The sequence below is a fragment of the Macrosteles quadrilineatus genome, unplaced genomic scaffold (genome assembly GCF_028750875.1).
Source record: "Macrosteles quadrilineatus isolate MER2022 unplaced genomic scaffold, UCM_ALF_1.0 Scaffold_6__1_contigs__length_79288215, whole genome shotgun sequence".
Classification (NCBI taxonomy): Eukaryota; Metazoa; Arthropoda; class Insecta; order Hemiptera; family Cicadellidae; genus Macrosteles; species Macrosteles quadrilineatus.
This window is the reverse complement of record NW_026542599.1, coordinates 66,948,995-66,961,031: the sequence shown is the minus strand read 5'-3', so window position 1 is coordinate 66,961,031 and position 12,037 is coordinate 66,948,995. Positions and strand designations below refer to the sequence as shown.

At 33.6% G+C, this 12,037-nt stretch overlaps 1 protein-coding gene across 5 annotated transcripts; it reads left to right on the top strand.

Moving 5' to 3' along the window:
- Window positions 1-738: 738 nt before the first annotated feature.
- Window positions 739-11,919, top strand: LOC128996953 (uncharacterized). Of its 5 annotated transcripts, none has more exons than XM_054422506.1 (7): window positions 739-825; window positions 5,287-5,519; window positions 7,219-7,305; window positions 7,748-7,799; window positions 9,251-9,386; window positions 9,979-10,088; window positions 11,338-11,918. In XM_054422506.1, the coding sequence occupies exons 2-7, from the start codon at window positions 5,292-5,294 to the stop codon at window positions 11,553-11,555; spliced, it is 831 nt and encodes a 276-aa protein (XP_054278481.1). In that variant the 5' UTR covers window positions 739-825; window positions 5,287-5,291; the 3' UTR covers window positions 11,556-11,918. The 5 variants fall into 5 exon arrangements, with proteins under 5 accessions (XP_054278481.1, XP_054278479.1, XP_054278478.1 ...); XM_054422504.1 differs by lacking the exon at window positions 739-825 and adding an exon at window positions 2,322-2,443 and having other exon boundaries at window positions 11,338-11,917; XM_054422503.1 differs by lacking the exon at window positions 739-825 and adding an exon at window positions 3,362-3,492 and having other exon boundaries at window positions 11,338-11,917.
- Window positions 11,920-12,037: the final 118 nt, after the last annotated feature.

Below are 12,037 nucleotides of genomic sequence, written 5' to 3'. Positions count from 1 at the left end.
ACTAGTCATTTATAACCACTCACTGCCACCTAAATACAGTATAATCAGCTGATTGGTGTCCGGCAAAACTCATTGCAGCACAGTAGTACGCAATGAAACCCCATTTGAATAAGCTGGCGGCAAACAGCTGTTTTCTGGACTAAATCCTTGCGTGGGAAGTTCGTCAAAATAATGTATTGTGGCGTAAAAAAGATTTTCGTACTTAGTATAGTTAACTATGTTAATTCTCAAGACCTATGTAGAGGAATTTGTGTTTGAAAGATTTGATTTAACAATCTCAACATTTTTAGAACATAAACTTTTGTAATTTTTCAACACAGTTTTATGTGTCGTCATTGATTCTCAAATTTATAAAATAAAATTATGTAGAAAATAAAATACTTCATCAAAGTACATGTAATGAAAAGTGGCTATTGAATTTCATAAAATTCCATTTTAAACAAAACTGTAATGCCAACATTTATGGTAAAATTTATTCTATACACATTTTTATCCTATGAAAATCAATCACACAAATTAAACCTTCCACTTCATCAGTATAATCCATGTTAACAATGAAACCAAGGAAACTCCAAGGGGTTATTTCTAGGAACTAGGAACATGACAACCAGTCCCAAAATGGAACTGGTTTGTCACTCAGGAAGTGATAAACCAGGATTCCCTGTCCAACTGGTAGAAAGGAACAGTGGACTGGGACTGATGACACTGATAGAAACAGAAAAGAACCAGTTTGTTGCAGAATCTTCAATGAACTGTTCTGATGAGTCCTATGCGTCCTTGACATTGTTTTGCTCTCATTTTAATTGCTTTGATCATCTTGTTAGTGTAAGTATTTGACTTTTATTTAGTCTTGCCTATTTTTTCAATATTGTAGGATGAAGAGTAACCGACCCAATATTATATAACATACAAAGCTGTTACTTGCTTTTAGAAATTGAAATAGTCACGAAAAATCGTCAAATTAAGAACTTCAATGACTGAAAGCTATGTGATTTTGATGGATTATTTTTTTATCGATAGTGGTTAGTTTTAAAAGTAGTTTGTGGAGAAGTCAAGAAGTTTACTGAAGTTTAATGATTTTTTACAGTACATAAATCATTATTTTACTTTATAACTTAATTTTACGGAGTCAACAGTGTTGATAGTTACTTAAGATTGAAATGAATACAGTATTACTATTGCATAAAAGTGTAACTATCTAACTATCTGCAAGTAAGTAAGTCTTGAATCATAGACTTACTTATACATAGATGTACTTACTTACTTACTTATACATAGATATACTTACACATAGATGCATAAGTATTTCCACAATTGAAAACCAAAAACTTATTTTCCAAAACTACAACCTAGTAATATTCTCACTTCAAATAATGCTTTAATTGCATCTAAATACTTTAAAAATTTAAATTCAATGAATTAGGCTGTTCTGAAAGTATAACTCAAAACTATTTTTATCGAGTTACATGATTTTCTGTCTTTTAATTGCAAAAAATTTAACAAAAATAAACTTTTCAGCTATAAATTAAAAGCATGTGGCTAAGTTTTGTCTTTCCAGATTTTTTAATGAAGTTTAATTTACATCTTTTAGTAACCTCTATGTAAAGCATGAGTTTGATTTTTAGGTCAATTCTGTCAGGAATTACCGAGTTTATCAAATCATCATTGTTAATCCCCCAACTTAATGTTGGCTACATAAGATATTGATTATATTCTTAAAATATTACATAACAATAGCTTAGTAAATATTCTTTTTTTATTTTTATATGGTAACAATTTTTAAACATTTTATACTGCAAACACCTCGCAAGCCATTTTAGGGAATTTTATTGACTGTTAAAAAAATTGATTTATTAATGGATACAAGTTTTAACTCAAATCCACTATGACTGCCCTATAAATTAAAAAAATAGATGCATGAATGCTGCTGATTTGAGATTAGTGCATAAGTTTGTGAAACTTTAAAAAACTAAACTTATTAGATACGGTAAAATAGATTGTGTGCAAGATTCCTGATATATTATCACATTTCCCACTAATTAAATTGTAAAACCTGAACAAACTTTGTTCTACAACGCACTGAGTAGATTTAAAATATAACCTCATTTGCAATACTGTTAAAAGTTCTATGAACATTATTGTGTCTTCACAGATGACGAACAAAAAGCTCTAACTAAGCAAACAAACGCAGAGAGATGTTAATAAGCTTAGCTGTCGGAAGATAAATGCTTGAGTCACATTCAGAGAGAATGTTTAAGATATTCTTGTTCTCTATCTAGTTTTAGACGCTAAGATATGAAATGTGAGTGTTTTGAGGGAATTACAGTATTTCATGTGATTTTTTTATGTTTCTGTTATGATAATTATTTTATGGTTCTTTATCACACAAATTAACGTTGAATAGCTGTATCATCCTAAAGGACCCACTCAAGAATCTTTTAAGGTATGTTTCTGGCCACAGTGTGTTTAGAAGATGACTATTTATGTTTTGTTTTAACAACTTAAGATTATAACATTTAACACACACGTAGAATTTTCCTTTAAGAAAAGAGAGGAATATTTAGTCAATATCAGAAAACGTTCTTCTGATTTTGAAATAGGATATGTGTTCTATTTAATGTATCCAAAGCAAAATTAACTGTACTGTATGGTTTGAATATGCAGCTGTAATATTTTGTTTTAATGTCAATTACACAGGTCAATTTCACTTTGTTTGCTACAGTATATACATTTGCAATGAATCTATATGGAAAAGTAATATAATGAAGTTAACATTTTTATCATAAAATTTACAATTTTAATGCACTAAGATTAAAATAAAACTTTGTGAAAATGGCCATATTTTAACATATATTTTTGAAATTCATAGTACATTTTTAATGTTGAAAATAACAGGTTACATAAAAACTTTATGTTTTAACGCTTTACTTTTTTGTGTGTGTTGCAATGCAACAGCATTTTATATATTTAAATGGTCTTTTTAACTCTGATATTGATACTAACTCGACCTTTCAAAATTATGTGCACCTTGGGAGATAAATTTAGAATAAATACACAATCTAAATCACTTTCTTTCAAATCAATTAAATATTACTAACTTTAATTACTTAGAGCTCCAGTTACATTCCACAAATACTAATGTTTTTACCACGCTTAGAAAATGAAATATATAACACAATATTCTCAGAGCCTTCACTACTGGGAACTCGACAGCCATAAACATTTTACCGTAATCTTGTTAGCGTTTATTACTTGATTCAAACTTGACTATCTAATTGCCTCGGTGCAGTACTTGTTTGTGATGTTATGCCATTCTTACACAGCTGTTAGTAAATTACTGTTACAGCTGATCTAACATAGGTGGAGTTCAGAGTCTTTTGTGTGATCTGCTTTTGTACACCACTGTGTGATTCCCGTTTGGTGGTTGTGTGTCTATTGAGTTTGTTGTGTATAGTAAAAAGTATGAGTATTTAGAATAGTTAAATTTTGATGGTACGTCTTTAGTTTGACTGAAGTAACAGCTCCTACAATATTTTTTTTAAATTTATTTGTTTTGTGAGTCTTGTTTACTTAAACGGAACGTTTCAAACGCCAGCTTCTTAGTCTGTTGTCCTAAATTTAGTTTAATGTTTAGAAGAGGAGAGGGTTTGATCAAAGATAAAATTTGATTGGTTGATTTGTAACAAATTTGACATTTTTCAGCATATCAGTTAAAATAAATCTAAAAAATAAATGGTGTAGCCAAACTGACACATATACTTTCTACCATTAGCCTGATACTGTATTAAAATTTAACATCCTACTAATTATATAAGGAGAAAGATTATAATGGGTAAGCATTATATAATTTTATAAGGGAAAATCACAAAATTTGCAATACCGTTTGAACTGTAAAATTTACAGCATTGGGGGATGTACCATTTTATCCAGGGGTTAAAGGACAAAAAACATATTTACTACATTTAAACCAAAATCTTTAGGGCTGTTTTTTTGTGGAAATCAGATTTTTCCGTTATTTTATAGGTTTTCATAGGAAAATCTTAATTACAAATCAAAATTTTGAAATTCAAAAAACTCTTGGATGTACTGTGAGTTACTACCCACATACCAAATTTCATCAAAACGGAACCACAGGTGAATTCTGTAGCTCTGACCACACCCATACACTCACACACATTTAAAGTAATAAATGTAACAAACATTTGATAGTTTAAAAATAACAAAAAAAATCTATTCCAAAAATTACACCATATTACATTTACGTTACACCAAAAAAACTTAAAAAAGTGTTCCAAAAGTTTGAGATTTTTATTAAATTGTGCAAAAGTCTAGATCTAAATTCAAAAAGAACCAAATTAATTTTTTTTAAGTAGTCAGGAACATGTTCTACAAATTATTACCTCTTTGAATCTATACATGGATATAGTTCTACAAACATTTGATTGTTTCTGCTGGCCCTGAGAGGTTTAGAAAAACAAATTTTACATAATTGGCCAGCTTTCAACAATCAGGTTAGTTTTTATGGTTGAATAACGACTGTTGAAAGCCTTCCAATCACTGCAAGACGCAAGACTGTAGGTTTAATTTACTGCGGGTCTTTAGTTTAACTCAGAAGGTTGTGCACTTCTATATTGCACAATCAATGACTAAGCTTATGCCTTCTGCAACAGGTACTGAGCTTTAATTTTCTATCTTTTCTTAATTGAAACTTTAGAAACTTAAAAAACAAATAAGGTTTGGCCTTTATATTTTTTACAGTTACAAGAGTTTCCATTTTTATTTTGTGGTAAATATATTTTTACCTTGAATTAAAAGTGTGTTTTGAGGTATTTATTTTTAAATACATTTTGTTGTTTTGATCGACTAGGAAAGTAAAAATTTTCAATTCTGATTCAAAAGTTGTAGTTAGTGGATCTTAAATCAACAAATTGATTGTAAATTTATCATTTTATTAATATAATAAGCATCTTAAACAAACGTAATCTTTAAATACTTAAAGGGCATTGCACAATTTGTTTTGCCTTGGAAACAAATTTTGAACCTTATTTAAAATGCGCATTTGGCACATATGTCCCCTCGTTTTCACTATATTTTACCACTGATTGACCTAAACTGAACAAAATATGCAGTGCAGGAACTGAGTGTGTGAGGGAGGGATTTGTCCCTGTGTGTCCGGTGCCCTAAGATAACATTGGGGGTCTATTTGTCACCATAGCTTTCATGTATTTGCTTGCTGATCCCCTAATGTCTCAATTAATTTATAAAGTAAAAACACAATTTTTCCAGCCACAATGTTAATCCTTCTCGGACTGTCACTATGGGTGACGAGTGTGGTGGCTCCTATACCCAACTGGAGCCCCACCTGCCTCCAACATTCCATCGTCCCCAACGCTTGCGTCTACGGTAACCTCACTCTGAATCTGGCCAAGCAGATTCTGACTCCCCGAGAGTGCAACAGTCGCGTGAGCATCACAGAGTTCTTACACACTCCCGTGGTACAGATCGACACCAATAACAAGGTTAGTCCAAAAAATGGTTTTTAATAGTTTTAATTTGATCGTGATCAAGTTTAGGCGTGATTTTGATTATTTTGTTAATGCGTGTATGGTGGAAAGCCTCCCAACAAGACTTAAGAATCACACTTAACACTAGAGGTATTAAATTAACCTATTGGACATTAATTGTTGGCTGTGTACAAAATGAGAAAAGCGTCGGTGGTGGGGAAGAGTTATTGGTGCATGCCCATCCCGATATTAATTGGCATGTACTTATCAGTTTGTCTTTGAAAACACAAGCATTTTAGTGCTTAAGATACCAGTCTTTTTAGCAAAATTCCCTATAGGGAAGAAGCTATTACTGTAGGTGACAAATGCGAACATGTTTACTTTTTCATTTTGACATCCCCAGAGGTAAAAAGCGATATTCGTTCAAATTTATATATTAATGGTTACGGAGAAAATTCTGTACATTTATAGATATCTAATTTTATTTTTGAATAAGGTATAAAGTGTATTCTTCCTTGTTCCAATACATGATCAAATAAATCACTGCTTAACATGTTCGCTGCGAGAACCCCTTTGGCAGTACGGTCGGAAAGCGACTCAGCCTTGGCGCGCCAGTGAATCAGCGAACACAATAGCATTAAAATATTTCAGTCTTGACAGCGGTGGTGAAGGTGCTGTGTTATCCTCATATTGGACTTAGTTCACTGAAAAACTCACAGATAACAGCACTGCCTGGATCCGTAGCCAGTCTTTGTAATGTGGCTCAAAGAGAGAAAATCCCTGAAAACGGGCGTTGCCAGACGGGATTTTATGGAAAATTTTACTACCAACCTATACCAAATTGAAGTATAGGACCAGCACAACATGCTGACATACTTTAATAATACTTTACAATGAAATGGCGACCATACAAAGTAGGTATTTTAAGCCAAGTATGAATGGAGATGAGTCTAGGATGAGTGGCGCGATCTTGTAGTCTTGTTAGTGACTAAGGCCGACTTATTCCTTAGACACAGCTGTTAATAAAAAAGCTCATACAGCTAATGGTAACTAAGGGACTTGCAGTTTAAAGTGGAATCCGAACCACATTTTTGCCTTGGTATATACAAATTGGTCTAATTTTCAGGATAACACTGCGGACAGTCGTAGTACTCACGTTTAGTTGATCCCCAATAAATGCGGAGGTCACAATAGACCAACTTGTACAGTATAACACTGCACCGTTACTCCGACCGGAGTCGTACGCACGCTGTGCCAGTACGGGGCATGACTCCGATCGGAGTTGTCAGCAGCGAATGTGTTAAACCAAAGAATTTGTAAAGCCAACTCGTTCACTCATCACTACATCATTGCTTGAGTTTCAGGTCCACATGAAGTTTGACCTTTCCCCACTTTAGTTGCACTAAATCTATGCAAAACTGGTTTTAAAAGCCCTCTTTATAAGGAAGCTGTATACCACCAACTACTGTTGTTGAATTGATGCTTTTGTTGCAAGATTATAGTATGGGTTTTGCTCATGGACATATACTGTATCCCAAGATGTTGGAAAGGTTGTGTTGGGAGAATCGGCTGGAGAGTTTGTCGGTTTCTGTCAGGTTGGAGGTTTCAGATCTTGATTACGATCATTTTCCTGTGTTCTGTTGGGTATTAAGTATTGGATAATGACTAGAAAATGCCAACTACATGGGTCAGCTGTAGCCTTTGTCTGTTTCAGACTGAAGCGTTCACTGTTGTCATGATAGACCTGGGACCTGAAGGTAGAGGACCTAACTATCTACAGTGGATGGTGACCAATGTAACGGTAAGTGTTATACTCTTTTTTTTCAAACTAAACACGTTAAATTATGACTTAAATATCACATGCTCTTTTGGTAGCTGAATGGTCGGTACTTTCCCAGTAATCACAAAGTTGCGGATTCACTATTCAAAACTGATTACAATTAGTATCATTAGCCGGGGAGAGGGATAATCTAGTGAGTGGTATAGTGGGGACTTCGGTCCCTGAGGCCCTCGGTTCAAATCCCACCAAATCACCAATGAATTTTATCGAAGTGATAATGCCGCAACCCCTAGGTTGTATCTCCTGAAGTAATGTGAAAAACAATTACGGGCTCGTGCCTAGCGTCCTAAGACAAAAAAAGTACCAACCAAAATGGTCCTGACTAAAATTAAATAGCAGATCTTAGAGAAACAAAACTACACTAGCATCTTACCCATCTTCTATAAAAAAACTTTTATTTCAGGAGTCTTCTTTGAGAAACTTTTACAAGATTCCTAAACAAGATGTGATAGAGGGTGAGTTTTTAATATTTTTCATAATTTATCTTTTACATTAATCGGAAAAATGTTTACAGCATCTGTATCAATAAAAAGATAAAGGTTGTTGACAAGCTGGGAGAAAGTATGTGTAAGATTGCTGATACCGTTTATTTATGTTAATATAGTTGATAGTTCACTAGTAATTTTCCTTGCTATACAACCAGAAAAAGTTAAAGTGTTGTGACTTATATGTACACGCCAAACTGTTTCACAACTCCAAACTAAAACAATAGTTATTTGTGCAACTAGTGAGAAAAGTGAGCAATTGACTCACTCGAGAGAAATCCTTACTCACGAGCCTTAGGCGAGTGAGGAATGGTTTCTCGAGTGAGGCAATTGTACTTTGAACTCGAGTTGCACATTATACTTTTCCTACAGTTACCATAAAACAAATAAATTGGTGAAGAAACATAACCTATTTTTACACGGAAGTGAACTTTTAATATAACATTTAATGTGAAGTGACAAATACAACAGTACAACAGCTGACCAGCTGATTTACAGCCAGTGCTGCCAACGTACTTCGCGCGCATAGACGTTGCCTGCATGTTACGCACTCACTATTTCGTGCCTTCACGTTGCAAATCTGGAGTGAGACAAAGTAATTAGAGTGAGACAATGTTAACATTGTCTCACTGATGAGCGAATTGGCCACTTTGCTTCATCAAATCAGTGAGAGAACATGTACATTCTTAGGTAACTGTAGGAAATAGTTATTTGTGCAACTAGTGAGAAAAGTGAGCAATTGACTCACTCGAGAGAAATCCTTACTCACGAGCCGTAGGTGAGTGAGGAATGGTTTCTCGAGTGAGGCAATTGTACTTTGAACTCGAGTTGCACATTATACTTTTCCTACAGTTACCATAAAACAAATAAATTGGTCTTATGTTTCTTCAAACATAACCTATTTTTACACAGAAGTGAACTTTTAATATAACATTTAATGTGAAGTGACAAATACAACAGTACAACAGCTGACCAGCTGATTTACAGCCAGTGCTGCCAACGTACTTCGCACGCATACGACGTTGCCTGCATGTTACGCGCTCACTATTTCGTGCCTTCACGTTGCAAATCTGGAGTGAGACAAAGTAATTAGAGTGAGACAATGTTAACATTGTCTCACTGATGAGCGAATTGGCCACTTTGCTTTCTCAAATCAGTTAGAGAACATGTACATTGTTAGGTAACTGTAGGAAAAATAGTATTAAATGACTTTTTTCTTTTTTGTAAGCCAATAAATTCCTTGACTCATTGTTTTCTATGGAGAGTTAACTAAACTGTTGTCACTCTAAAAACCCCTTAAGAATTGACTTTTCTCGATCAAAGTACAAAGTTAATAATGGAGAAAATCTGGGTGAGATTACATGTTTGCTTGTATTTTTACCTCGCTGCATAATTTTGAAGAATAAATTGGGATTTTTCAGACTACAAGCAACCCCTGCTGATGAAATATGTGAGTCATAAAACGCTGATCCAGATTTTGGTTTTCCGACACCATAACGTACTTCGAATAAACTTTGGCGAGCTTTGGGTCAAACAAGTTCAGAACTTTTCACTCAGGTAATGCATTTTATGTGTCGTTTACCACTTTCTTGATTAAATTGTCTGATAAAATAAAGTGACATAAAATTACAGCAATAAATTTATATTAGAAATTTAGGAAGTTCAAAATTTAAAGATATGCCACATAGGATAGCAACTATTTATTTTGTAGGGTTTTTTATCTCAACTCAATTAATTTAACATTTTTATTAGATACTCATTTTTAAACTAAAATATTGAATAACGTGTTTACGAAAGTTTAAGAAAAACTGTAGGTCAATTAAGTCCAAGATACAAATTATCCTCGTTAAGTTTTCTGTCCAATCAGCAAGATTATTTTGTACACTTACTACACTTTCGCACACTGTGTTACACCTTTAAGGCTTGAAATGAAAATTCTTCTTTATTGAGGCGAGCTTGACCTCATGGTCCTTTCTTGCAGTTAACCTCTAAGGTTTGAGCAATATAATAAAAACACACTTACTCGTGTAATAATTTTTACCGAGTAGCCTACTCGTCAGCTACTGTCAAACCCTAATTCTGGGTTATTAGATAATTATTTTAACCCACTATTATCAAATCTCACGCTTTTGGTTTTAACCTGTTCCAGTACCCTGTTCAGCAACGTGAACCCCAACTTGAGACTGTGTGGGCCCGTAGCAGGCGCCCAGTTTTGGCTGTTTGACTCCACCTATACGCCAAGTGCACCCCCTCTGCCAGGTTAGTAAAGAATTTATTAATTCAAAATGAACCTAAGTCGCTCATTGCATAAAACATGTTAATTTGAAATCATTTTATAAGGTTCAAGATTTTGCAGTACTAGTTGTGGCAATTACAATAAGTCACTAAATAATTCTTAACCATCAAACCTTGAATTCTATTATTACAAAATATTTAGGTACATATATTGAAGCTACTTGCATTTACTTGCATTTCTATTGTATGAGATGGGATAATTCCATCTCTCTGACAGATTGAAAGAAAACTCTATATCAGGATCACATTTGTAGCTGTCAATATTTAAAACTACAAATATTTAAGCTTTTATTTTAATAAGGTAATAGTTTAACCCCAGCCAATTAGACACTCTTCAGTGATTTGAATTGTTCTTCAGATAACCACAAGACTCGGATTATATATTTTACATCATTTGTCATTTTTAATCAGTTTTTGTAAATTTAATATTACAAATAAAAGTTAACTTTAAAACCACTCAGTTCTACTAAAAAGCTTAGAAAAATCCCGAGTCGGTTGGAATCCAATTTGTGTTTTGATTAAGAACGTTACATTTTCCTACAGTTACCTAACAATGTACATGTTCTCTCACTGATTTGAGAAAGCAAAGTGGCCAATTCGCTCATCAGTGAGACAATGTTAACATTGTCTCACTCTAATTACTTTGTCTCACTCCAGATTTTCAACGTGAAGGCACGAAATCGTGAGCGCGTAACATGCAGGCAACGCCGTATGCGCGCGAAATACGTTGGCAGCACTGGCTGTAAATCAGCTGGTCAGCTGTTGTACTGTTGTATTTGTCACTTCACATTAAATGTTATATTAAAAGTTCACTTCTGTGTAAAAATAGGTTATGTTTCTTCACCAATTTATTTGTTTTATGGTAACTGTAGGAAAAGTATAATGTGCAACTCGAGTTCACTTTTCTCACTAGTTGCACAAATAACTATTTTCTAAGACAACCCTCTTTAAATTTCTCATTGAAACAATGTTATACTACTAATTTCCAAACTGGTATGTACTGGAGCAAAAGTTTGCCTCACAAAGTGTAAAAGATACATTTACTTGACACTATTTATCCCGTATAAAATTTTATAGAAACGAAAGTGAGAGCAGGAAACCCATGTTTCATAAGCCATCAGGTATATATGTCAACTTAACAAAAAATTAGGTGATAATCCAATACAAATATTTTTACTTTGATAAAAAATTAGGTAATAACTCAATTTTTCAGGAGTGCAACCTCAGCCATCACAACCAGGGTTACAACCAGTTTACGTCCCGGTTGTTCCCGTTGTTCCTGTCGTTCCGGTGGGACAAGTACCGGCCGGAGCACCCGCACCAGCAGCCCCCACCCACAAGACCTTCCACAAGCCAAGCTCGGCAACCAAGTCACAGCCGCTTCAAATGCTCTTCATCCCGATAATAATATTTACTGTGACATGGTTGTGAACTAGTTTAGTTTTGTCTGGTTTTTGTTTCAAACAATATGGACGTAAAAAGTTATTTTTGTCTGATACACAATAAAAGCAAACTACTATAAATTGTTTGGATTTAAAAATTGTTTGTGTCATCAGCATCATGAAAAATAACCTCAAATTTATATACAAAACCAAGTTTCACCAATTCTAAAACTAAATAGTTGAAACTGTATTTGTATGTGTAGATTGAGATTCCATATTTTATGAAATTATCTGATCATATTTACCATATCATAATGTAGCTAGCTTATTTAATGTATCATTAAAATTGAAAAAGGTTAATTCATTATTCAATATTGTTAACTGTCAACAATGTACCTATATTTTGTATTATTTACGTTCAAATTAAGCATTTTTAGGAAAATCAAATACTTATTTTTCCAAGCAATTTAACATTTGTAATTGTTGTCAAAGATAATTATCGTAAATAACTCAATACATAAAAACAAATTC

Excerpts from the sequence above, each read along its gene's own strand:
- LOC128996953 (XM_054422502.1), top strand. The coding sequence starts at position 4,643 with ATGACTAAGCTTATGCCTTCTGCAACAG. Across the intron at positions 4,671-5,286 it reads GCTTATGCCTTCTGCAACAG|CCACAATGTTAATCCTTCTC; the intron begins GTACTGAGCTTT and ends CAATTTTTCCAG. Across the intron at positions 7,306-7,747 it reads GGATGGTGACCAATGTAACG|GAGTCTTCTTTGAGAAACTT; the intron begins GTAAGTGTTATA and ends CTTTTATTTCAG.